Genomic DNA, 27,735 nt, shown 5'->3' on the forward strand with positions numbered 1-27,735 from the left:
TGTTCTTGCTCATGCTGTATCTTGGAGGTACATGCCTTTTCTTTTGAAAATATTAGTAGCAAAATCACAAAATTGGAAAAGGATGAAATCAAGAACAATTGATCAAAACACCGAGATACATCCCAGGACTTAATATCAAAGCTTGGAATTGAAGTAGTAAGGCAAGGTAGTGATACCCCTCTTGAGAAGGTGCTCCCTCTCACCAACCCCAGAAAAAAAGCTCATTAGCAGTATTTTAATGTAAATTCTCAATTGGTCTATTTTTTGAAGTACCACAGTACAGAATTATTGTAATGAACCAAGTAAGACAATGGTTTGTATTTTCTAAAAATATATAAAACACTGCTGGCCAGAGATGATGATACTGCTATAAAGACTGCCAAATTAATGAGAACATTTTCTTTTCTGTTCTCATAATCTAGACATGGACATGTTGCTTGTACACAGGTAAGCTTCTAGTTAGCAGTCAATGGCAATCCTCTGCTGCAGGTTCAATCCCACCTATCATCTGCAGTTTTTTTTAATTCGGTATTATAAACTTTCAACATATCACACTTATGCAAAATCTTATTTTCCATTCTAAGTCCTATAATTATTCACCATGAAAAGTTTTTCTAGCTTAGCATTTAATATTTTCTAGCACAAAGCTTCAGTTTCTCAAAATTAAATAAACCTTCAGAAATCAAGTTCTGTACTCTATGTGCAGTACTAGCCCATTAGAAAATACAGAACTTCAGGAAATGGAACTCAGGACTTGAAAATGACTCAGACTTACTCATGACATCTTTTATTTTGAAAGTACCTTGGGTTATTCTGATTGTGCTTATCACACAGTATCAAATATTTTACTGATTTGGAAGTGTTGATACACGCCCACAAGAATCATTACCTGGAAAAATGCACAATTACGTAAAGCCTAAAGCACAAATCACATTGCTTGCCTTAAAACTCTTAGCTACCAAGAATTAATAAAATAATTTCCAAAATAATACCAAAAACATAGTAGAATATCATTATCAACACTGTACAGTACTGGCTAACCTGTTACATTTCATTCTATTGTCACACTTTCCATGTGTACTTACTAATAACAAGTAATGCCACTAAAAATTAAAAGCTCCGAAAAAAATGGAGTGTACTGCCATATACATGTATCAAACTTTAAAACTGCATGAGACTATGAAAAATTTACCAGAGCAAACACCAAGCATACATGGACATTTTTCTGTCATTTGGCATGGAATAGCAGAACACTGAAAATTCCTTTACACAGATGAAACAATATGCTGTCTTTGATGCTACAATGAATCAAGATGAGGTGTTAACCATATTCTCAATGTTTTCACAAAATCTTGCATGGTTAAAAAAAAAAAAAGAACCAATACATCACATAATCTCATTTACCTACAGTGAAACCACACAAAATCTTCATGAATTTGGTAAATATGAAAAGTGTAAAATTAAGATTCACTGTTCTTAGCAGTAAGTTTCTCTAGGCTAAGAAAAGGAGAGTCCTCTGTATGGCAACCAGTTGAAGAATAATTTAGATGTACTGTATATAAATTTATTTAAAATGCAATTTACTTCAGCTAATTATAACACATGCTAATGTGCTAATACACTATACCATTGCATACAGGTTTTCTTGGGCAGTTTGGCAGAAGGCATTATAATCCCTAATAACAAAACTAATCCACTTGCTCCAGTAATATCACTTAATGCCACATTCTCAGCTTAGTCTCATGCTGTCATTTACTTTACAATGTAACTGCAGTGTTATAATGTAACTGCCGTGTCTATGCAGACTGCCTTCCTACATTTGTTATGCTAGTATAGAAAAAAAATAATGGAAGTACAGGGGTCCTTAACTATCCCTTGAACAAGATGTAAAAAGCTTGAAGGCAAAATTAAGGTATGAAAACCAGAATTCTAAATTCTTAAAGAAATTACATGATCCTAAGTTTCAGATTTTTTAGGATTACAGGTTAATTATGCACTTTACTGTACTTTAGCAGACTAATTCAGCCCTAGTTTACTGCAGCTTACAGTCTTAAATAGGCACCAGGCACCTGCTTCTATGCAATGGGTACCTGGATACCAATATCTCTCCTGCGTAAGTTTTCAGCTAAATCCTTAATGAGGGCAAATTAGTCACTCTTACTTCCCTACTTCATCTAACCAAATAATAAAAGAGCAAATGAGAAAATAATGTTAAATATTCAGTTGTAAAATTAAATAAAGTAAACTAACTAGTCACAAATGTAATGAGCATGAAAGTATACATAATTTTACACACAGCCATACAAATAAATTCCACATATTGTGCACAAATGCATATTTATATATTTATACCAAAATAACCCTCTGGCTCACTAATCCTAAACACTTGCTATTTCAAGTTAAGAGTATAAAAGGTAACAGTTCATGCCAGCCTTCCACAAGTGATTACTGTCTCTGATGTGCTATGAGAAAATCACTTTGCATCATTTTTCCTCAGCAGTTACTTATTACTACCTACAATGTGCTCTTTAAGTGCACAGTTGAAAATGCTGAAGGGTCTCTGCAGCATTCCTTCATCCCCCAACTACAATGCTTTGTGTTTATTTTCTATCTAATCCATTTAATTCCTTCCAACTTGGCAGTGACACTTCTAAAACTGTTTCCTTTTCCAATCTTTGGCTCTCGGAAATTTCAGGATGAATTCTTTTGTCTAGCGCTGTGAATGTAGTACTGTGGCTTTGTGATCTGGTTAAATTACTTCACAACAGTAACTAGTCCCACCTATCATAATTTACCTCTTCACAAACAAAAATCCCTTCCATATATTTTTAATTCCAAACTAATATTGATCTAAAGCATGACTGACAAAATGCAAACTGCACCTCAGTTCCTCTTAGGAAGCTTAAACACACACTGAAACTACACATCATAGAGTGGATGTAAACTGCATGAAAAGAGACTATTAAAAAATTTCAAATTAATCAAAAGCAGTATTATGTCCAGGTCTACTAAGTTACACAAGTGAAACCACATATGACAAGGGCAGTGACAAGGATCCAAGCCAGTACGTACGTAAAAAAATTGCCAGCACTTTGTAAACTGTTCATTGTTAAATACTGCACACAAAGCTGCATGAATGTTGGCCCATATGAATAATATTAATCAAAGTACTGTAATATGTTAAAGTGATGATTTTAACATGTCTTCTTTATACATGCATATATTTTTGTTTGTTGAATTATCTTTACTTGCAATTTTCATATGTTTTATACTTCTTTTAATACTTTTTATATTTTTCTTTTTTCACATGTGAATATTCTATTCAGAAGGCTTGCCTGGTAAATCAGCCTTTCTGGATCACAAATGACACTAATGTCTCATCCAAAGTCCAACTTGTCATTTTGACCTTTTGTTGTGTATGTTTACTTTTTCTTAACATAGACAGTACATTATGAGTATTCTACATTAAAATGACACCAGAATGAGTATCGAGTGAACAGAGTGGAAAATGTCTTATCACATCTCTGGTTTCTAGGACAGACTCACAAAAGCCTGGTGACCGAAAAGGAATGTCATTCCATATGATGTTGTGTACATTATGAATATTTTGATGATAAGAGAAATACACTCCTACATAAAACTGATGAAGTCTTGATGTTATTAATGCATTTTCAACTTTGCAAAGCAACCTCTCAAATTTATATATAAGTTTTTATATTGATATACATTTTTCTTAAAATTGCTCTGAGACTTAAAAGCCGCTCAAGTTCACATAAAAGTTACAGTATCTTGGTGATTATAATTGCTAAGAAAACTGCTCTGTAATTTTAGTATACATTTTAAAAGTAACTTTCAAAAGTGTAATTTTTTACATGATTATTAACCTACTTTATATCTGACATCCAAAATATGAAACTTTATTTGTATTTTGAAAATGTATGTAAGAATACCACAGTGCACACTTCTGTCTCTTCAACCCTTGAAAACCACTAAGAATTCAACTGAACATTAAATGGTAATTTACATGAAAACTCTTATAATTAAACACTGACATGGCAACAAAGTTCTGTTTATCCTAAGATCCTAGCTCTTATTCTAATGCTATTTTACCAGAGGCAAACATCCAGCTCCAGCAATGCTAATTTACTTACGTTTCTAAGAACATTGTATAAAACCTTAATGAATTAAGAGATCTGTGTTTACATATTTTGTACTATTGTTCTTGATCCCTGTACTGCTGTGTACAAACTACAGTATTGCATAATGGATTGAACACACTTTGTAAATAAATACACATACATGAATACAGTAAAGCCTTGGTTCTTGAACACAGTCCGTTCCAGAAAGCAAGTCAAAAAAACAAATAATTCGAAAACAAAGCCAGTTTTCCCATAAGAAATATATAAATGGAGTGCATCCATTCCTGACTTCCAAAAATTATAGATAATAAAGCATTACAACTTGCATAATGGTAATAACACTTTATGGTGAACAAACTATTCTAAAAACCTTAAAACACTAGAAAACAAGTGAAACTAATGAACATGTTTAATCAAATTAAGTGAAATATCTCTTTACCTGTATTTAGGAGAGTTGATGGAAAAGTTGAAGTGGCAAGCATTGTGAGGAAAGGAGAGGTGTTACTGTTTTGAAGGAAAGTCTCCTTTCATAAAAACTCCAAGCAAAGTATGGTCTGGTGAGTGATGTTTGTTTTTGCCTACACTTTAACATTTTACCAAGATGAGACATGCATTCTCATTTCACTCGTCTTCAACCTCATTTACCTTCTCAGAGGCACAACATCCTGAACAATGGACTCATTCTCAGCCTTGGTCTCATCTCAAATCCTTGTAAAATCCATTTCAGGGGCAGCTTCCAGCAACAATTTCCTTTATGCCAAATTTAAATTTCTAAAAGAAACTCCTTCTCAGGCCTTGTTAGTGAGACTTAAGCAATTGGGGATATTAAGTGATTTTCAAAGTTTCCAAGATTTCATTCCATGTCAGAAGTAACCTCAAAACACCTATGAAACAGCTTTTGTATAAAATTTCTTAAAGCGACTAGTTAGTCAATGGGCTGAACCAAGGGAGCTGTGTTGAAAGGAAAAAACTCCTTCAACAACTCATCTTGCAAGTCCCCCGCAGGGGGCAGTGCTGTTAGTGTGCCTCATTTGGTGCACTGCAGGTATTACATAAGGTTCTTTGCAGTATCCCTTTCATTCCTTTAACTGTACCTCCGTTCATATTCTCTTTCATCCATGTTACTTTTCGCCCTCTCGTAACATTTGATTTATAGTGCAACTGCGAGGTTTTCATCCTGTTACACCTTTCAAACCATTTTACTGTCAGTTTCCTTTAAAGTGCTGAATGACCTCATAGGTCCCAGTGCTTGGCCTTTGGCCTAAATTCTATATTCTATTCTATTCTATCTTGCAAGTCAGGAGGCTGAGCAGGGAGACTGTCAATTACAAGGACCTTCAAGGGCAAACCTTTTTCCGCAAGGCATTTTTTCCACAATTGGGGTAAACACTTTATGAATTCATTTGATGAAAAACTGACACATGCTGTTCTGTTTGCCTTCCACATGATGTTTAACTTGCTCTTGATGACACTGTTCTTTATAAATACTCCAGGGTCTTCCAAATGGCACACAAGCAGAGGCCTTAGTTCTTTATCATAAAATTGTGAAATCAGCCTCTACTGGCCTTGAAAGATTCACTTTCAACACTTGTTTCAGGTTTATTTTTCAAAGGGTCATTATGCAACTGCTTTGCTTTCGCTCTTATGATGGCCTCAGAAATGCGATCACCAACTAAATAATTTTTGTCAATCCTTAAAGATGGCACACATTGATTGACACACAATTATTGCATTGTCAATCATACAACATGCATCACATGATAATTACCGCTTCGCACCATGATTTTTTTATGTATTTTGTAGGAAAACATAGAAATTGACTGAATGGGTCATAAATGAAAATATGGCAACTCTTAGGGCAACACTCAGACCTCAGCTCAGCATGGGAGTAGAATAATAGTCACAAATAAGATTTCATGAAGGAAGGTGCTACATCTTGTCCCAGTACCTGTGCCTCTCATAAATATTTGTCCATAAATATACTCAGAGAGTATTGTTATTATAAGTTCTTAACTTTTATGATATAATGTTAGCTGTAATTGTAATTTTGCAGTGTCAAATACAAAAAGTATTAGAAAGAACATTTATAGTCCATAAATCAAAAGAGAGGCTGCGTGCAGGGCTGGAAATATTCACTTTCAACTTCCTGTGGTAGGAGCATAAAATATTTTAGAATTTTTTATACCTTTTGCATTTGCAAAAAATACTTTAGAATTTTTTTATTATACCTTGGGCATTTGCATATATTCCTCTTTTCACTGATGTGGAAAGTCTGCCCAGTCAAGTGGGTTTGTTAATATATAACAGCCCAGCTTGTCAGGATTACAAGCAGCTTTTGAACCTCTTCCACTGTCTGTCATCTTTGCTTTGTAAGCACTTTTAAACCTTTTCAACACCAGTTTTTTTTTATGGCCTCTTTATGACATGATTACAGATTGTAGATTTAGACTTACCATAAATTCTACTGAGTTCCCATATGGTGGTTCTGTTTAGATATTTCATTATTACTTCTTTCACTTCCACTGTGTTCCTTACAACTTTCCTTTTTGCTTCATTTCTTACAACTTCTTGGACACCATGGTGCCTTTTTTTATAATGAGATAAATCAAACAAACTGTAACAAAGATAGAAAAGTGTTCTTAGTGGACATTTCCAAAAATCTGCACTCACTAAGTGACACCGAGAAATTACAAATCTGCAGGCCTGAGAAAGTGAGACAAATACAATCACATGAACAGACTGACCCACAAACCTTTGTTTTCCCTTTGTTTCCAAGTGCAAGAGGCCAGAGGAACACTGTAATGTTTAAATACAGCAAGCCCAAGAGCGGTCAGGCAACACCAGTGTGTTACAACAAGCCAGCTAAGAAGCCTGTCATGTTTTAACGAAGCGTATAATAACCAAGTCAGTGTTCAAAATTCAAAAAGTTTTCCTAACGAATAATGGTAGATACTAAGTTGGACAATTCACGAAATGTTCAAGAACAGAGATTCTACTGTACATACAGTATACCGTAATGGTGGCACACAGCAAAATATCAAGTGTATCTTTGGTTATAATTGAATGCCTATGCATGTGACAACAAATTCAGCTTGATACAAAATATTTGCAATCTGCTCTGTTGTTGGGACACAATCGGTGGCAAAAATTCCATGCAACACCACTAACTCATAGTGCTGTACTGTACATCAAGATATAAAAGTTACAAATATTGAGTAACAAGTAACTGACTTTGCACCTTTTGCATTTTCTTTCTAAGAGGTATTCATTCTTTCTCATGAGAATTGCTAAAAAGAGGCACTTGGAAAAGTACATAAAAAAATGCTAGAACTAGTCTTATTTTTCAAGATACTGAAAAAGAAATACAACAAGCTTACAAATGAAAGTGCTAAAACTCCTCTTACAAAACTTTCACACTTAAAATAATCTATTGGTCCACTGTTGTACTGTATACAGTATACAGTTCTTATCAGTTACAGTGCCATGCATATACACAGAAATATACAGTACACACAAATGCATATAGCATCATGTCATAATGTGGTGCAAAATACATAAGATCCCTTAATGACTCGGAATTTAGTTTTCTTCTACCCAAGCCTTGTAACCTGAAGCAAGTCTTCTAACCTAGAAGAACCACTTTCTTCACTCTGGAATAAAAAAAAAAAAATACTAAAACTCAGATATAAATGAGGTGACTACATTTTACATGACTAACATAGTAATTCACAGAGCTAATCTATTAATTATAAATACCCACTAATAAATTTATCTGACAAGAAAGAAATATACTTTAAGACTGAACATTTCCTCCTCAAATTAACCAAAGAAAAGACCAGGGTATATACAGCACAGCTAATCAACTACTCTTTTCCCGTTTTTAACATAACAAAGTTTTACCTGTTTTGTTTCCAACATGGCAGTCTTGAAAGCTAAGAAGTCAGTAAATGTTAGTAGGAGATCAAAAACTTCTCCCTCAAGAGATCCACACTGGCTTAATTCTTGTAGGAAAGCAGGCATGCTAAAACTACTCTCACGTGCTGATAATTCTGTTTCTATGTGGCCCTCAATTAGGGAAGTCTGCAATTAGGATAAACCTCATATTAAATATACAATTTGCATATCTATATGCTAATACTGAAGCACCAGGAAAAACTATTTATTTTTAGGTCTGTTGTCAACAGCTGTTGAATTTACCATCAGTGAGCAGTTAAGGGAAAGTTTAAGGTAATGCATGACCTACTATACTCTACTTTAAAACAAACCCTCCAGAACCACGTACATAAAATGTATTGTTTTAGTCATACCATAACTAAATTAACTGACAAAATACAGTACTACAATGATTTTACAATAAAAACAAGTTTTTGATAGCATAGCCGCTGTTCATCCTCAAAGGAGTTATCATTATGGTCTTGGCCAGAATAATGCCTGTTGAAACAGTGACAGTATAAAAGGACTCAGGGAAGGAGGCATCTCTCCCCTGCCAGTAGTGATTACCTAGGTCTTTCCATTTATCCTTCTCACAAAGATGTGGCAACAATTTGCGAGTTGGCCATGTTTGACATTACTCTTAGGTCTGCCAATGCAAGAACAACAGGATTTTGGCTCCTTATCACCAAGATGTTGCAGCTATATTCTAAGGAAAGGAAAGTGCATAGTCTTCAACCCCATTAAAAAATTTAGTTCCTTGTTTTTCAGCAGCTTGGTGTAACTGTCATATCTGCTGACTGGTGCACCCTTGGGTCGGGGATTCACTGTTAGGCTAATAAGCTAGGTCATGTGTTCCACACATCCTTTTAGCCTTGACTGCCTTTTGTAAATCACAGTAATTCAAAAGGTTATTTTGTTATCTACATTTTACCTAGATAAAGTAATTATAGTTTATGGTGTAAGGAATAATGTAATAGCCTACATTCCACATTCTCTCCCAGTGATGAAGGTATGACCTTGACTTGCAGTCATTATGTATTTAACTTCATGGCTTAATTTTAAGCCAAGTGCCTTTCTTCCTGAGAAATTTTATAGAGTTTCATATCATAAAAACAGCCCAGTTAACTTTAATATTGGGTTTTTTCATATTACAAATGACTGGAAGGGATGGCAATAGTCCCATTTCCCCCAACCCCCCAAAAGGATTTTTTCCAACAATAAGACCCCTCCCTACAGAAATATGTACAGAATTCTCTCCTAAAGAAAGCCATAGAGAAAGACAAGTTTATTTGTTATTGAGCACATCTTTTCAGTGCTCCCAAGAAGTATTCCTCCAAATGAAAAAGGAATCATTGACCTGTCAAAGCTGAACAAGAGGGAGTTCAACTAATGGCCTACTTAGGAAATCACCATACAGTGGTGTTTACAAAACCCGTAATTGGAAAGCAAGAGACCCTAGTCAAAAGGTTTCCTGATTAACTGGGACAAGTCCTGCCTCACACCCAGCTGATGTTTTATGTGGCTGGGACTTCGTTGGAATATACTTTGGGTTGGTTGTGTCTTCCTAGTCAGATAATCCTCAAACTGCAACTCAAAGACAAGACTGGATTTTGGCTCTCAAATGCCTGAGTAGGGCATCATGATATCTCAACCTGCAAAAACAGTTGTTTGGGGAGATATTCCAGATGTAGACCTGCAACAGTGCTCCCACCAAACAGGGCTTTACAACTCCCACAGCTATGCAACTAATTAGACAAAAGGATGCTGCCTTAACAGGTTGTTGAGGCCATTGGGAGGATTGCCAGGTAGCTAGCAGATGGCTGTCTGTTCTAAGATGCCACATGAATTTCCTGGAACTGATGGCTGTCTTTCTGTCTCCCAGACAATATGACACAGATGATGAGTATCAGGAAGCACAGCTCCTTCAATACTTATACTGTCTATCCTAAGGATGGCTTCCACAAGGAAGTGGCACTTGTCAACAAGCCACCTCATGGGGTTGCTCAGAGTATAACAGACTCCCTATCATGGCAGATGGTGTCTTCTACCGAGTGGATGTTGGACAAACCCTCCTTCCAAGTGATTACCAATACGCTTTCGCATTCAGAGGTAGATCTGTTTCCTATTTTAGAGAACCATCAACTTTCAATGTACTGTATGTGCCTCTGTACCTGCACATCCAGGCAATAGCATGAGATGCATTCCTACAAGACTGGATCTAGTGGAAGGCAATCTGTCAACTAACTCCATTGTTCCAGATTTTTGAAGGAGCAGAACAGACTGTTAATCTTCACTGGAAACATTGCCACCTACTTATTGGCCCCAAATTGGCCCAACAGTCACAGATTTGTTCAGCCAAAACAACAAGCAAAGAAATTAATTGCCATCTTTGTTCTATCTCAGGCAGCAAGAGGGAAAGTCATCTCTTTCCAAGCCATGACTTTCATCTGTGGATTTTCTAAATCTAGTCTACTGTGCAAGTTATGCATATAATATTGCTGGATACATGGTGCAATACCAGACCATATGGTAAGTATATCAGATTGCATCACACACAGAAAGCCAGGATGAAATTATGATACAAGCAGTTCTATATTTTTCTCTTCCACCTGTGTGAGAACGTGTATCTCTCCGGTACCATATTAATAACATACAAGACTGGGCTGTCAAAGCCTTTGCTCCACGGGTTTGGCATAGACTCCAATACTGAAGTCTTTAGATCCACCATCTGGTCCTTTACATTACATAACTCTGCTCTAGTAAAGGCTCCTATTTGTTTGTTCTGGACTAAGTTTCTTCAATTCCTGTCATCTCCTCAATTTGGTAGTTCCAATATGACTTCAACCCTTATGCTTCATAAAGCAAGTTTCTTGACCATTTTGGTGTCAGGAGCCAGGATCAGCGAACTCTGTTCTTTTAGACTGGACAACACTTCGTCACCCACCCTACTAGCTGCCTTTTGCTGTTGTCCCTTGCCCCATCATTCCTGGCCAAGGACATGGACCTGTTGAAGAGGAAATCCCCTATTTCTCATGATGCTAAAAATAACACATTATGCCCAGTCCAGTCACTTCAGATACCTAGATATCAGAGCTATCTTCCTAGATGGTCCTTTTTTATACTCTACCACTAATTGTTGGGGCATAGTGGTTATCTTGCATCCCACTCTGGCATATTTAGGTAAGTTACCCTAGAGTCACACTTGTAACATATACAGTATAAGAGTTCCTCCCCCACCCTCATTATTAATCCTGAATAGGAATCCCTGAAGAAGAGAAGGTTGATAATCACTTACATGACCTGACCATGGACAAGTTTTTCATCTGGGTCATTATGATTCCTTCACCAGGAACTAAGTCATTTGGTCACCTGTCACTATCTTTTTTATGCTCCTTTGAGGACAAACAGCAGGTGCACCATCAATAAACAGGTTTTGATTTAGGAAAAGCTATTTTTGGTGGCTGCTCTGAGTCCTTACCTGCTTTCCCTGATGACAAAGCATAGGAATCTGTTGTGGGTACCTTCCTTCACAGATCTGGTGAGTAGTGACACAAATGGCACTGTTGCTATGTCTGTGTAAGAAGGGTGAATAGAAAGACTGAAGTAATTACAGTACGCAAGCGAGAGAGCACTCCTGCCTTGAGCCCTTTTATACTCAATCACTGTCAACAGGCACTATTCTGGCCAGGACTAACTATGAGAGAATTCTTTGAAACTGGGTGGTCTGACTCACAGAGCCCCTGGTGGGACCAGAGGGGTAATTCCTTTGAGAACATACAGCAGCTACCAAAACAGGTTCTTTATAAACCCACTAATCATAAAATAGCCTTTAACTGTGCAAGGAACATCCAGACACAGGAAGCAAAAGGTTCCAAAAAGAACAGTACCACCACTGTATAGAGGAGGTACTAAAGTTTATGAAACAATGAATTTGAATAAAGAAGCACTTTATTGTAAAAGCATAGTTTATAATCACAAACACATTCATCATAAAATAACCTCAACTGCTATTTAGGATTCTGCACTTAAAGATTTGCAGTGGAAGAAGCTCCAGGCTTTGGTCACCCCCATAAGCAATGGGTCTGCAATGGAAAAAACTAGACAGAAGGCCACTTGCGCAAGTGATGTAGAACATTGAATTCTGGCAAAGACACCTTCAGAGTGAGATAACTGATGAATAAACATTAAGAAGAGTGAGACACCAGTTGTAACCCCATACCCAGAAGCAAGAACTTGACATGGCCACTAAGATGGGCCTCAACAGTGTAAGAATGACTGCATGAGAAAAAAACCAGCAGCAAGCCTGGTAATGCCCAGGGTCCATCCTAGAGACTGCAGAGAGCACTAGCTGATCAAAGAACTAGGCAGAATAAAGGGCACTAATGGTCAGAGCTCTACACATGAGCAAGAATAAAGGGCACTAATGGTCAGAGTCCTACTCATGAGCAAGGCAAAGTCTCTAAGGCCCTGTCCACACTACCGGGCATGCCCGTCGGGCACTTCCAGCTGTTTATATTTTCTCTCGCTTCCGAAGCAGTGTTACCAGACAATCGCATCGTCCTGGCTCCATACTCGGTCGGTCAGTACAGTGGAATGGTTATGGGAACAGTGTTTGCCCGTCGGGCAGGGTCCGCTAGTGTGGACAAGGCCTAAGGATGCCAGAGCAAAAGTTCAAGATTTAACATCAATGGCCAAAACCTAACATTCTCAATCAAAGGCCGAACTTGATGACACATAATGAAACAGACAAGGGGTAGTAGGAGGAAAGGATGTTGCCTGTTGAAGACAGGCTTGGAAAACTCTCACATGTTACAGAAGTTGCACATCCTGACCTGTGGAATGCAGTATATGAAGAGCAAAAAGGGGAACTATTTTTAGATGTCAAAGTGAGTGCAGCTGTCATCTCAGAAGGAACAGGAGTCCAACTGGGAACCAGTACCTGGAGTGGGAAAACTCTTGAAGGGAACTGATGGGTCAAAGAAAAGTGACACATTCACTCCGTTAACAACTGGGCAAGATTTGTGATTTCAAATGACAGTGGGGGTTTTGTCCCCTCAACCACTGTCTTATCCCAAGAAAAGTGGCACATCCACTCCATTAACAACTAAATAGGATTTGTGATATCAAATGAGTGGGATTTTTGTCCCCTCAGCCATTGTCATATCCCAAAAAAAGTGACACATCCACCAGAGACATTTAAGAAAAATTAGTTAGGCGGCTCAGAACCACAGTCAAGCCCCTACCTGAAAATCCACTGAAATTATCTGAACAGAATACAAGTAAAAAATTCGAAAGATATCAGTAGTTCCTAAAAGCAGCAGTGCTGAAAAGGTAATCGCAGATAGGCAGTACAAGAATTTTTTTACAGCTAAAGAGAATGTTAAATCATTTATAACTCAAAGAAGGCCTCTAGGGATAAGACAATCATTGAGGGGACAAGAGCCCCACTGTTATTTGAAATCACAAATCCTGCCCAGTTGTTAACGGAGAGTTGCACAAAAAAAATTGCAGTGAGTGTTGACAGCAAAATCCCAAAAACTTCACAACTGAAGGTAAGCTACACAGCTGCACAAGTGAAGAGGCAGTGACTGAGGATGAAAAATAAATTTAAGGAAACCAACTCTGGCAAGAAAAACTCTTGACCTGAAGAAACATGGCATCCAGAGTTTCAAAAGGGCCAAGGACCAATCCCACTGGAGCCAGAAAGCATGTGAGGCCATCTGATATACAACAGGGCTTAACTTGAAAGCAGCTGCCTCAACAGGCTGAACTGCAGAAACGTAGGTGTCCTAGGCAGATCAAGCCTATTGCGTGACAACACTGTTGAGGCTGGTCATAGAAGATTGCACAATGAAAGCTCAGTGTTCAATATTGCATAACAGATCTAACATGGGACTGTTTTTCAATTTATAGAGGGAACATGAACTCCTCAATGTCAACATCTGCAAATATAATTAGTATTGAGTACATTAAGTGTTCATCCTTCTTGAAGGCTACTTTCGATTACAACTCCAAAGGGGATTAAGTTACACAAGATCCACCCTCTAAGGAGACACACACTTAACAATTGCCTATGCCACTTTTTGTGAAAATGACATTTTCATAATAAAATAAATTTTCATATACTGTACACTCACCAAGTAATTACACAGCTATAGTTTCTAACTCGCGCTGCAGCCCTTTAAAAATCGTGGCAGCGCTTCAATTGTTTTTGTGTAGATGACTAACCCTGCCCATTATTGGCCTGCCCATTATTGGGGAACAGTAAAAGTTAAGTATATCTTAGTTTAACCAGACCACTGAGCTGGTTAACAGCTCTCCTAGGGCTGGCCCGAAGGATTAGATTTATTTTACGTGGCTAAGAACCAACTGGTTACCTAGCAACGGGACCTATAGCTTATTGTGGAATCCGAACCACATTATGACGAGAAATGAATTTCTATCACCAGAAATAAATTCATCTAATCCTTCATTGGCCGCTCGGAGAGTTGAACACTGGGCCAACAGCATGCTAGCTGAAATCTCTACCCACCTCTCTAATGAAGAACTAGGGACAACCAAGCTGAAAAACTCAATTCTTCTGTGCCCTTATGTCCATAGAGGGGCAGAGGGTGGGCACCGACTCTGTATTTAATTGGTAAGTATATACAGTACTATGAAACTCAATTTTATTATGAAAATATCATTTTCATATAAGTAACTTACCAAATAATTACATAGCTGAATCCCACATTGAACGGCGGTGGGATAAATGGACATATTCTACTGCAAAACATTAAGGAATGGTAATGACTTTGAAATAGAGAGCTATTGCAGGTGAATACTGCCTCTGGTTGGTGCTCATGTTATCCTGTAGTGATGTGGCAATAAAGCCATGGCTCGCCTCTATAGTACTTAGGTGGGAGCTTTGCAGCGAAGGATATGACCGATGGCTAGCATGGCATGCAGAAGTGCCCTTGCCCTGGGTGCAATACCAGAATAACACAACCAGACAATACTCATCTACACTGACATAAAAACCATTACCCATCCACTAAGAAATGATGGATACTCCAGGTACATAGTACCCGCAGGCTCCCCAAAACTCGACACCCTATGTCAATACCATGCCAGCCACTGATAATGGCCCCAATGTACTGCAATTCTCGAACACTGTTTCTACTTCCTTCAAGTAGTGTGATGCGAAGATCGATTTACACTTCCAATAAGTCGACTGCAGGATAGACGATAGGGACATACTGTGTCTGAAAGCAAACGAGGTAGCGACAGCTCGGATGTCGTAAGCTTTAACTTTGAAGGAAGACAAAATGTCCTCTACAATCCAAGAATGTGTCTCAGAAATCAGGTCCCTTAAGAAGAACAACAATTTATTCTTAGACAAAGGACGGGAAGGATTATTAACAGAACACCAGAGGTTGCTGGATGACCCTCCGATCTTCTCAGTCCTGTTCAGGTAGTACCTTAAATCCCTAATGGAGCAAAGAACCCTTTCTTCTTCTTGCAGGCCGAGAATTTCCTTTAGATTCTTACTAACGAAGGAACGGGGCCAGGGCTTGGACGGTTCCTCGTTCTTGGCTAGGAAACCGAGGGTAAATGAACACACTGCATCTCCCTGAGAGAATCTTACCCTCTTATCAATGGCCTGGAGCTCACTGACATGCTTGGCAGTAGCCAAAGTGACAAGGAAGAGAGTCTTCCGAGTGAGGTCCCTTAAAGAGGTGGGCCGAAGGGGTTCGAAAGTGAGGCGTGTTAACCACTTAAGAACTATGTCTAGGTTCCAAGAGACAGAGTCGGTCTTCCTCTGCTTGGATGTGTCGAATGACTTGACGAGGTCGTTAAGATCCAGGTTAGACGGCAAATCCAGGCCCCTATGCTTAAAAACAGAGCTAAGCATAGCTTGATATCCCTTGATGGTGGAGGACGATAGATCCCTAGAGGTCCTCAGAAAGCGGAGGAAATCTGCAATCTGGGTCAAAGATGTCTCAGAAGAAGAAGAAGAGACGTTATGTCTGCTGCACCGTCTACGGAAGACTACTCACTTGGCTTGACAGACGCAGCAAGAAGACTGACGTCTGCATCTAGCAATAGCCTTTGCAGCTGCTCTTGAAAATCCTTTCGCTCTGACAAGCTTCCGGACAGTCTGAAGCTTGTCAGAGCAAAAGGATTTTCAAGAGCAGCTGCAGCGGCTATTGCTAGATGCAGACGTCAGTCTTCTTGCAACCGCTTTGTGGTATCTCCTGAAGTGAGGCTGTCTGAGTAGAGGCAGTCTTTGGGGAAGGGGCCTCAGGAAGTCTACCAACAGGGCTGAGAGTCATCGTCAAGTTGTGATGTATCTGAAATTTGTTTAGCGCTTCCCTGACCATGTTGAAGGGTGGGAAGGCGAAAGATCTAGGCCTGACCAGTTCTGAAGCATGGCTTCTGTCGGCCATGCCAGAGGGTCTGGAGCTGGAGAACAGAAGAGAGGAAGGTCTTCCCCATAACTTCTAAAGATCGAGGCAGACCAATGGATCCAAGGTCCACTCGATAGAAGGGACCTGCCTCCGATGGCTTAGTTCATCTGCCAGGATGTTCAATTTTCCCTGAATAAATCGAGTGACCAATGTCATTTGATTCTGATCTGTCCAAAGGAGAAGATAGTCTGCCGCTTGGCAGAGGGAGAAGGAATAAAAGCCACCTTGCCTCCGAATGTACGTCAATGCAGTGGTATTGTCTGAGTGAACTAACACTGCTTTGTTGAAGGTTATGGTTGAGAGGAACTGAAAACCCAAATGGATTGCCTTCAACTCCATGAAATTTATGTTAAGTCTCTTTTGTTCTGGGGACCATGTCCCGGAAACTTCCCAAATCCCCAAAAAGACTCCCCAACCTAGATCCGAGGCGTATGAGTAGAAGTCTAGGCCAGGGCTCAGAGGAAAGCCTTCCTTCGGACAGTCACCATTGTAGGCCTGACTTGATTTCTTGGGTGATGGGAAACACGAAGGTGTCTAGCTGTGTTTTCCTGTCCCAGCTGGTTTTGAGGAAGAACTGAAGGACTCTCATACGGAGTATGCCGAGCTTGATGAACTGCTCGATGGAAGCCAGAGTCCCCAGCAGACTCATCTATTGATTGGCCAAGCAAGACAAGAGTGTGAGAAAACTGTGGACCATCTGAAGGCAGGAGGCGATTCTCTTGGGGGACGGAAAAGCCTGAAAAGTTAGAGAATTGAGAATTATCTCCAAACATAGAATCTCTTGAATCGGAGTCAGCTGGGACTTCTGCAGGTTGATGAGAATGCCCAGTTCTTGAGAGAGGAGAAGGGTCTTCTGTAAGTCCTCTGTGCACTTCTTTAAAGGAGAGCTAAGAAGCCAGTCATCTACATAAAGGCTGATTTGATAAAGGCTGATTTTTAAGCTGAGTAAATGAAGCCAATTTGCAAGAGGAGCAAGGACTCGAGTAAAAACTTGAGGCGCCGTAGAGAGACCAAAGCACAGGGCCCGAAACTAAAAGACTTTGTCCTAGAATACGAACCCGAGATACTTCCTGGAGTCTGGATGGATGGGGACATGGAAGTATGTGCCTTGCATGTCCAAGGTTATCATCCAATCGCCCTGGTGAATGGATGGCAGGACTGTCTGGTTCGTCTCCATCTTGAACTTTGTCTTTTGTATGAAGCGATTTTGGGCGCTGACATTGAGGACTGGTCTCCAACCCCCCAATGACTTGGGGATTACAAACAGACAGTTGTAGAAACCTTCTGTGCTGCTTATCTCGACTTCCTCTATGGCTTTCTTTAGAAGGGGGGAAGACACCTCCTCCAAAAGGGCTGAATGCTTCTCTGAGCCTTTTGAGTAGGCCGTCAATATGATGGGAGAAGTTACTAGAGGGGGGGGGGGGGCGGTTCTCCATGAACGGGATGGAGTAGCCGTCCTTCAGAACTTTTGCGATCCACTGTTCTGCCCCTCTTACAATCCACTTCTCCCAAAAATGGAGAAGTCTGGCTCCCACTGGCGCATGAACGACTGATTCTTCATTTCTTGGGCTTGATAAAGGTCCTCTCGACCACTCTGGCTGAGGAACGGACACTGGAGCGGGACCCGGGCTGAGACTTGGTTCTACTCCCAAGAAAGGGCTGCCGCTGGAGAGGAGAGACCGTCTTGGAAGAAAACGTCAACAAATCCTGGGGACGTTTGGAGGACTGGACTAGAAGGTCCTGAGTGGACTTTTTCTGGAGGTCCAAAGCAATTTCCCTCACAGAGTCCTGAGGGAAGAGGTGAAGAGGGTCTAGCAGCAAAAATAAAAGAGCTGACTTCTGAGTTTGGGTGACTCCTTTAGTTGTGAAGGAACACCATAATCCCCTTTTCTCCAGGACCCCTAACGAAAAAAAGAGCCACAAGTTCCAGAGAGCCATCGCTAATGGCCTTGTCAGCTCAAGTCAAGACCCCAAGCCAGTCCAATGCCAAGTCTGAGCAGTCCTCAGTCTTCTTGGTGAGAGCTCCAACCGTCCAATCTAAGAAGCTGAACACCTCAAACACCCTGAAAAGGTTCCTGACAAGGAGGTCAATTTCTGGAGATGAAAACATAATTTTCGCTGACGAGGTTAAGCAATGGGACAAGTCAATGAGGCCAGAGAAGTCCCCTTGGGAGGAGGCAGCAACTCCGAAAGAAGGAGCTTCCCCGGTGGCAAAGGCAAGGTATCTCCTACTGATTAACCGTGGGGGAGGAAAGGTGAAGGAGGCCTTACCTTGCTTCCTCTTCGCAGAAAGCCAGTCTCCAACTTCCTTGAGAGCTTTCTTTGATGACGAGGAGGGTACCATCTGTCATCTGGGAGACTCGTCATCAAGAAGGTCAAGGCAGGCGAGGCCAGGGCAGTTGGAGCAAAAAAGGCAAGAAAGCTTGCCAGTAAATAAAGCAGAAGAGCTGCATACGCTGAAGGAGGGGCAGGCTCTTAGTCTAATCCCTTTTTGTCAGAGCAGACAGTAGACAGAGACAAATCATTAGCCATCTTGGCTTAAGGAGCTTTCTTGAGCAAGCCCCTACTCTCAGCAAGCTGCTGTTTGATGGGCTAAGTACAGATTGTCTTGTTCTACAGCAGGTGTTTGATGCCCAGAAGCTGGAGAATGATGCAGAAGAGTTGACGCCTGGTGCTCAGAAGCGGGCGCTGGGCACTTGGCAACTGGCACCAGGCCCTTGGGAGCTGGCACTGGGTGTTCAGAAACTGGCGCCGGGTGCTCAGGAGCTGGCATCGGACACTCATGAGGAGATGGGCGCTTTGACGAAGACAACGGGCACCTTAGAGGGATCGTTGGGCACTTGGGAGCCAAATACCGCTGCAGGAAGGTTGAGGGCTGCAACCCGGCTCCTTAAACCGCTTACTGGGCAGCGTGCCTCTTCAACGGACAAGACGAATCTAAAAAGCGCTTGAGGAGCTTCCAGTCCGGGGCTGGAGTCCTGAGAGTCCGACAACAACTGGTGCACATCCAAGACGCCTTTCCAGCGGCTGTCTGCCAAAACCTGGGATATGCATGCAACAGGTTCGACTGAGGGGGGCAACTACCCGTGGGCAAACCCCATCGGCCTCCCTTGGACTTCCGGTATGTCTTCTCCCAGGTTCAGGGGACATCATGTCTTCTCCCAGGTTCAGGAGAGCGGGACAGGGACCTTCATCTATGAGAACCGACGGGACAAGTAGCCACCTCCTCCACTTGCACTACACCACAGTGTTCACTACCAGGTAAATTTTCTGGTCAAACCTGGTTTCAAGGTTGGCAATGGCATCTAGGTCGGAAGCATGGGAGCAAGGCACAGCAGTAGGTGGTACAATAATAGGAGGACTGGTAATAGGAGAAAAGTCAGGAATTGGGGAAGAAGGAATAGCAAGACTATCTGCAGACCTAGGTTTAGGCGTAGAATCTAAGCCAAGTATGTAATGCCCTACTTTCGGCTCTAGAGGCCGCCTTTTTCTTCTTTTCTCTCTCAAGGTCATCAAGGTGAGTTTTAAGAACCTTCCACTTCTTCTCATCCCAATCCTTACACTCAGCACAAATTTTCTCATTATTGTACTCTTGTCCCCTACACTTATAACAAATGGTATGTGAATCATAACATGACTTAGTAAGTCTTGTCTTACAACCTTCGCTACAGTAGCAAAGACTGGATGAACTACAATCAGACATATCTAAGGAAAAAAGCACCTAAGTTAACAAAGCTTGAAGGCTACTTAAAAAGCGATAATACTTCACCGAATCTCAGAAAACAACAAAAAACTTGATGAAAAACCTGCTGCACACACCTGATGATCAGTTGAGAGCCGGCAGAAACGAATTGAGCTCTTCTGCTTGGTTGTTCCCACTGTTCCCCAATAGTGGGCAGGGCTAGTCACCTACACGAAAAAAACTGAAGTGTGACTGGTATTTTTAAAAGGCTGCTGTGCGGGTTGTAGCTACTTGGTAAGTTACTTATATGAAAACTTATTTCTACCCATAGCACTTACAAAATTATTAGAATTAAAAACTATACTTGAAATATAGTAACTTTACAAAATAAGTAATTGAATCAAAGTTATAGTCATTAACTATTACTGTAAATCAGCAATCTTGTCAATGAAATTGTACATAATGTAACTTGTTTCATGCAAATTTTCAATAAAAAATTCCCACTACTAAAATGCATATGCTTTATTGTAAAACCTTGGTAACTTCTGTGAAACACATGGAACTACAAAAAGCTAAGCTGCAGCTGAGGCCGGTTAGCACAGTTTAAGTATAATATGTCCATGTAACATTGGTTTTTATTTTGTATGGACACCTACTTACAAGCTTTAGGTTGTTTTATCTTTGTAGTTTATTTCTATATCTGTGTTGCTCATTATATTCAAAATTTAAGAAAAAACATTTAATAATTACATATTGTTTGTATATATCCATGTACTCCAACTTATTCTCTTCATCATCACAAAACAAATGGCAATGCTTTTTCATGAAATTCTCTCGAAGACTGACAAATTCATCACCTGGAAAACAAATGCAGATATTCACTATAAACGCCTTGGATAAACTAAAGCATCTAATCACTAGCAAAGGTAGCATACCGTATCTATTGTGATAAAATTTTACACAAATTTTAAGACATGAAATTAGTTACAAAAAACTACCATGGTTAAAGAAACCACATACAATAAAGTAAATCTATTCAATTTCTGAATTAATATGAAAAACTAATATCTGTAAAAGTTAACTGTACACTTTATCTCATTAGCTTGTTGTTTAGCATATTTCTTAAGGAAAATTTTACATGGGTAAGAACAAAGCCAATTTTTATTCAGATTCTCAGAATTAAGACAGTTGTAGTAATTTGTATACTGTACAAAGTTTTTTGTCAGTGTGCAAATACAGTTTTATACTTATACTTTACGATGACAAGCTTGCATAAGATTGACTGTACCATAGCCTATCAATGATAAGTACTGTAATCATTGCATCAGAATATTAAAATCATTACCTAACATGAACATCACATTTTGGAGACCACAAACCTTCACCAAGGCTGAGCAATCCATCCCATAAAATGTCTATTCTGCATAGAAGTCAAATTATTACCTCTTCCAATATCTAAACACTTGCTAGCCACAAGGCCCACTTTTAGTAAAATTTTTATAAAGATCCACACCTAACTTTTTTGTGCAATCCTACTAACAAACAAAAAACAAATGAACCAAAAACTACCTAAATTCCCATCATTGAAGATGAAGTGTATCTTATATAGTTCAAAATTTATGGTCAAGGTTAAATTCCTATTTGACCTTTGGCCTGTAAGTACAAACATGTCTTTAATCTCAATGTGCATATTAGCTAGCGGATTAAATATGCGAAATATGAAGTCTCTATCTCTTGTAGTTCAATATTGAAGCAAACACTGAATTCAGATTTGACCTTAAACCTCCAATTATAAACTTGACCTTGACCTCACTGTGCATATTGGCATCATTATGAATACCAAATACAAAGTCTCTACCATGTACAGTTCAATTGCTATGGCCAAGGTTGATATTCTATTTAATCTTTGACTCCCCATGAGTTTTAAAAGTTACACTCTTATTTCTCCAAAAATGTATTAGTTCTTGCCATCAACACAGCCCATGTTTGGTAAAATTTTTGTTAACATTATCAGCAATGATTAAAGACAGAATTAAAAATTCACAGAGGCAGAGATTATTCAGTCCTAACCAACGGTAAATGTCATACGCAAAAACCAAACAGACACCTACACTATGACAAAAAATAAATACAGGACAAAATACAGAGATTAATTACTATCTGTAATACACCAGCAGCCACTCAAACATTTATTTTTTAAATTTATGCTATAATTTAATGTGGGTAAAAAGACTGGTCTGACATTAGTATACAAACACAGTACTGTACTGAAATATTTACAACTACTGTATTGTGTATATTTCAACTACTGTATTGTGTATAGACTTGAAAAATTATGGATCTGTTTAATTTTTAAAAACAATTCATTATACTTACTTAAAATAATGCTTTCAATATGACCAACTAAACAATCAAACTGTCGAGTAGCTTCAGAATCGTCAAACACCAAAACTTCCTCTTTCTCATCTCCACTAGCCATTGCCATGATGCAGTGAGCAAACAATAGTGAATTCTTCCCTGTGAAAAATATAGGACATGGAGTAAAATTAAGGTTTCAAACTTAGTCACAAGGACTTTCATGCTGATATACCCAAAGTTAGATATTTGTTCATCTTTCACCTGGAAACCTTTACCAAACATGCACTACTTTTATAGTGGAATCTCTAGGCTCACCCTTGGTTATTTTAATTTATTCAATAACCTTTGTGATTATTCTTTGCAAATCTTTCCTAACAGAGCTTTAACACTTGTCTCAGCTAACACTCAAATGGCAATTTATAAGATTTAATGTGGTCATCAGGACTGCGGGCTATTTGTGCACTGGGAAATATTATACAATTTTTAAAATACTGTACTGTGATTATAATCAACTGTTTCAATAACCTTAATTATAAATATCCTAATTCTGTTTTTCATCTCTTATGCAATATGGTAGCAGCTTCTTTATAAATAGTTACTATTCAGCTACAAATACTGTACTTACAGCCTTGCATTGGCACTAAAGTGCATGTGCATTCTTTCATTTATCATACTGCACTGTACAGTCATTCCTTAGTTACTTTCTTTGTGAAAAATAGCAAAATACATAAAAATAGTCTACAATTCTCTCATCTTCTCTGGCATGATGAATATGTTTAGGGACTGAACAAATTCCAGTCAAAATCTTACAAAATTTTTAACAGGTATTATACTGTAATTATACTGTACTACCTTAATCATGGTCAGCTGAAAGTTTTAATCTTATTCTGTACTGAAACTGTATTATTATAGAAGCTGCTTGTGAATGGCTATATTGTATAACTCATAAGGCAGTAGCTTGAGTGAATACATTACCACAAAATTAATGAGACGCCCCAAATTTTATATACTGTATACACACCCTTCTAAGGGCAACACCAACAACTTGTTAATTATCAATATACAAAATTGAATTTTGACTGAAATTGATTTCTCCTCATTACTGATCCGATTTTTAATTCAGTCTCAAGTAGACTCTTAATTAACCTTCCAGCCATCATGGAAAAACACAATTTACTTCTAAACCACACTTTACTTCTACATAATCTGAAACACTGATTTTCCATTTCTTCCTGAGTGTACAATTTACACATTCCAAATCTGTCTTACCCCAGTTCGCCTACACAAACTTCTACCCATGTAGTTTGCATCATAAATCAAAATGTAAGTTTATCTCTATTAGACATATTTTCCTAAATCTCTCTGGTGGTATCCATTGCTCATCTTTACAGCATAATACGCACTATCTCATACACATCTCCTTTCTGAAAGAAATTAAAATGAACAATGATAAAACAAACACAAAACACAATATTGCATAACAAATCAGCAATAAATTGACCATTATTATTAGGTAACCTCCAAATAATAAATGCAATGTCTATCCATATTTTTTAACAACAGCCATAATTGATTAACTTGTTTAGACTTACCAACATTCAGCGTGGGACCAGCCTCTCTTACTATTGGCAACTCAGTTATATTGCAAAATGAAGCACTTTATCTTGTTCTGAGCTTTGAAACAGTATGTACAATTCATAAGGGTGGGACTTGCTATCTGAATACTCCCTTATATTAACATCATTTTTTACATTATGAGCACTGGTAAATATCATAATTTCTGATGATAGTGGTGTGCTGAATTCATTACTGAGGTTATTATGAGGCATACCTTTAATCTTCAAAGGCCCAACCAGTTCCATTATTTCCTAAAGTATGTTTTCAGTAACTTATTGGTTAATTCTCTTATGAAAAGAGTATGGAAGAGTTTTAAGTGGAGAATAGGGCTATCATATATTGTCACATCTATCTTACAATGAGTTATTTTCCTTTTCAGCTAAAATAAGGTCAGTGAACCACTGTTTTCCAGTACTTTGCGAGCTAATGTAAATATTTTCATCACATCACTTTTCAACACTTTGTTAGTTCTCAGATAAATTTACACTGAAATTCTTAGGAAGAGTGTCTGACAAAGATAAGTGATCATTTGTATCCATGAAATTATTTTACATCATTCCATTGATACTGTTATCTCAGAATTCTGCAGTTTTCTCAGTGATCCACCCATACTTAAATAACCAATATAAGAGATTATGGAAATGGTGCACAGGCCGTGGTACAAGAAGAGAGTTGAGTGCTCTAAACCTGCAGCTCCATATGCTGAATGGCCTCTATGACCCTTCTTTGTAAAGGTAAAGGTAATTTTAACCCTTTTCATGGGAAAGGCTTTAAATGTCATTGATTCTAAAAGTGCACTACAGTCCTTAAGAAATTTTAATAACACATATCCACTGGTAACAGAAATCCTATACTGTAGTGGATAGTTTTATCAAGTAGTCATGGTAGGGAAATAAATTTTTTGCGGCGTGACACACAAGAGTGTAACAAGGAAATAAAAGTACAAACATCATGGCAAGGAGCCTGGCAACAAATATGTTGAGAAATATACATTTCAGTGTAGGGATACCTTCCCAAACATAAAGAAGAAAATATTCATAAAAATTTTTCAAGAAACATCCACTCCATCCATATATAATTTTAAATATTTTTACACTTTACATCCATAGCATTGCATAAAACTGATGGATATGAATATAAATTATGTATTTTTGAGAAAAGCTTCCTCAACAATCCTAAAAATACCACTAGATTTGTCAACATTTTCATTCTTAGAATCCTGGAGAGGGGTACTGTAATCATGGTACCCTTGTCATCTTGACACTCAGAGCTGGCACACACAGTCAGCAGGTGACATGGAGACAAGGTGACTAACCTGTCATCACAGAATAGCCAGGGCTACCCAGTCATTAAAATCCATGAGTCTTTACTTGTGGCATCTGACCTCAAATAACAAAAGCCAATTTTCTCTCTCCTTGGCAAATCAGTGCACAGCCATGAAGGCATATCAGTGCACAGCCATGGGAGAACTGATTTTTTATTACAAGCATTTTCTGATTGCTACCGACCAAACTCTAGAGATGTGCTGAGCCTCTTTAATTTTTTTTTCTTAGGCCAAATGATTTACAGCCAAAAACATTTTTTACAAGTTAATGTCTTTAGTCACATCAATGCCAGATTACATACATTAATCAGTTAATCAGTCATCAACTCTTAGGAGTCTGTGTTAGTAGCAATGAGTCACAATGAAGCTTGAGATTCAGTGAAGTGAGTTAGGTGCAATGGATTCAACATAAACAACTTCCTGTCCATATCAGTTTCAGTGTTATAAATCAACCTCAGAACTCCACTGCCTTGTTCTAAAATTTTGTTAAATGAGAAGGCTGGTCTTTAGCATAAATATGTAATGTTAATACTGTATCTACTTGCACAATGTTTCTCTGCTAGAGTAGGTATTACTAAATAATGGCACTGATACTCAAGAAAAACATGAATCTCTTCAAAATGAAACAATACAACAAGTTATTTTCTTCCAAATTACCCTTGATTACTCAAGAGAGCCTAAGAGAGAAGATGATTTTATAGGAAGTAACATTGAAGTTAGTACACATTTTCTGAAACCTACCCCTTTTCAACTGCCAGTTTCACTACCCAGCAACACATGAGTCATGACATTCTCTGTGTGCAACAAAATTTGCTCAACTCTGCTCCCCAAATCATTGTTTTGATGACATAAAAATCTTTAAAGCCCCCAAACTGGAACCCCAACCCACTCTTCAAACTATAGCCTGTTAGAACCTGCTTTAGATGAATTGAAGCCTTTCATCTCCCACACCTAAGGAAGCAATATGCCATGTATATGCTAGGTTAATGGGGGTTACCCCTTAAATATGTATGACCCTGTACCCTTGGTTAGGTTAGATTAAATTACACAAGGATGTATCCTTCTAAGTAATGCTGACGCAGTTTTTAGGCAAGGTTAGGGAGATCCAAGAGTTGAAGGACCCCAGTAAGTTGAGATGCAGTGCCCTATGCACAAATCCTTAGATGTATTACAGGCATAAATTTCAGGCAAGCTTAAGAGGGATCTAGGTAGAACACTGCGCCTACAATTCGTTGCTCTGGCTTTTTTGCCAATGGTTAACCCTTGTATTTTTGGTATTATTTTATAAGTTGCCAATACACGATATGAAATTGTAACCAACATTTTTAAATGACCTCTTCATCAAATTACGACTTATAAGGTAAGACAATACCTGACCCCCACCCCCCTCCATAGCTAATATGGCAAAATTGTAACCAGTAAACACCCCAAGGTTACATGGTATTATTTTATATTGGCAACTTATAAAATTTTACCGTAATTTTCAGGCTGTTTTTCATTCCATCCCCCCATTTCAGCTACTTCTCCATTAATGTGTAATAGAATAGCCTGTTTCACCATCAGTGTTCGTGATATTCACTCGTTTTTGTTTTTTCTCACACAAAATCACACGTTCCACTGGGCACTGTGGTCCCCCATAGCCTAACTGGTGGATAACCTAAACAATAGAAGTATATAAAACTAAAAAATTTGTGGTCCCAACAACGGGCTAAAATGTATTTGGCGACAAATTAATTTGTTGTAGCATCATCATAAAATCGCATACAAATATGTTGAGCACTACCCTACTATCTCTCTTAAAGGGGCTCTGATCTCTTGCAACCTAACCTACCTGTTCTTTACGGTAAGTAGTTATGCACGAAGATCAGGATTGTTTAGCCTAGGTGAAGGTGCATTGTTATCACGTAAAGCCAGCTAACCACAGTAATCTGATACCGTTTATATATATAAAAAATACTGTATCTGGTAAATGGCGTTTTTCATGGAATGCTCAGCTCTTCAGTGGCAATGAATTCGTGATGAATTTCGCCCTGCATTACCGATACTTACTCCGAAGAAGAAGTTATTTATATCTCCTAGATACGGTTCATATAATATAGAAGGTAGCGTTTGTATTACATATAAAATGGAAATTATCATTATCTAGTAAATATTTCTAACAATTTAAGGCTATTTTCAAGTATATATTAAACATAATTTATCGTGAATACTTTCTAAATTGCAATTACTTCA

The 27,735-nt window shown here is 38.6% G+C and overlaps 2 protein-coding genes across 3 annotated transcripts in view; one reads left to right on the plus strand and one right to left on the minus strand.

Annotated features, from left to right (window-relative positions):
- The window catches only part of LOC136842633 (rifampicin phosphotransferase-like), a 487,544-nt gene that overhangs the window by 375,510 nt on the left and 84,299 nt on the right, over nucleotides 1-27,735 (plus strand). The gene's annotated exons all lie outside the window — the stretch shown is intronic.
- LOC136842632 (ADP-ribosylation factor-like protein 2-binding protein) lies at nucleotides 771-27,626 on the minus strand. Of its 2 annotated transcripts, none has more exons than XM_067110248.1 (5): nucleotides 27,335-27,579; nucleotides 22,581-22,721; nucleotides 20,955-21,061; nucleotides 8,040-8,219; nucleotides 771-7,789 (listed from the first exon to the last, which is right to left on the minus strand). In XM_067110248.1, exons 2-5 carry the CDS (start codon nucleotides 22,687-22,689, stop codon nucleotides 7,730-7,732), a joined length of 456 nt encoding a protein of 151 aa, XP_066966349.1. In that variant the 5' UTR covers nucleotides 22,690-22,721; nucleotides 27,335-27,579; the 3' UTR covers nucleotides 771-7,729. The 2 variants fall into 2 exon arrangements, with proteins under 2 accessions (XP_066966349.1, XP_066966350.1); XM_067110249.1 differs by having other exon boundaries at nucleotides 3,282-7,789; nucleotides 27,553-27,626.

Source organism: Macrobrachium rosenbergii, chromosome 10, assembly GCF_040412425.1.
Source record: "Macrobrachium rosenbergii isolate ZJJX-2024 chromosome 10, ASM4041242v1, whole genome shotgun sequence".
NCBI lineage: Eukaryota > Metazoa > Arthropoda > Malacostraca > Decapoda > Palaemonidae > Macrobrachium > Macrobrachium rosenbergii.

Bases quoted from the DNA above. Each gene is read 5' to 3' on its own strand.
- LOC136842632 (XM_067110248.1), bottom strand. From the start codon at position 22,689: ATGGCAATGGCTAGTGGAGATGAGAAAGAGGAAGTTTTGGTGTTTGAC. The intron at 21,062-22,580 runs GTAAGTATAATG...TTTGTTTTCCAG, and splicing joins TATTGAAAGCATTATTTTAA to GTGATGAATTTGTCAGTCTT. The intron at 8,220-20,954 runs GTAATTATTAAA...TCCTAATTGCAG, and splicing joins TGGATATATACAAACAATAT to ACTTCCCTAATTGAGGGCCA.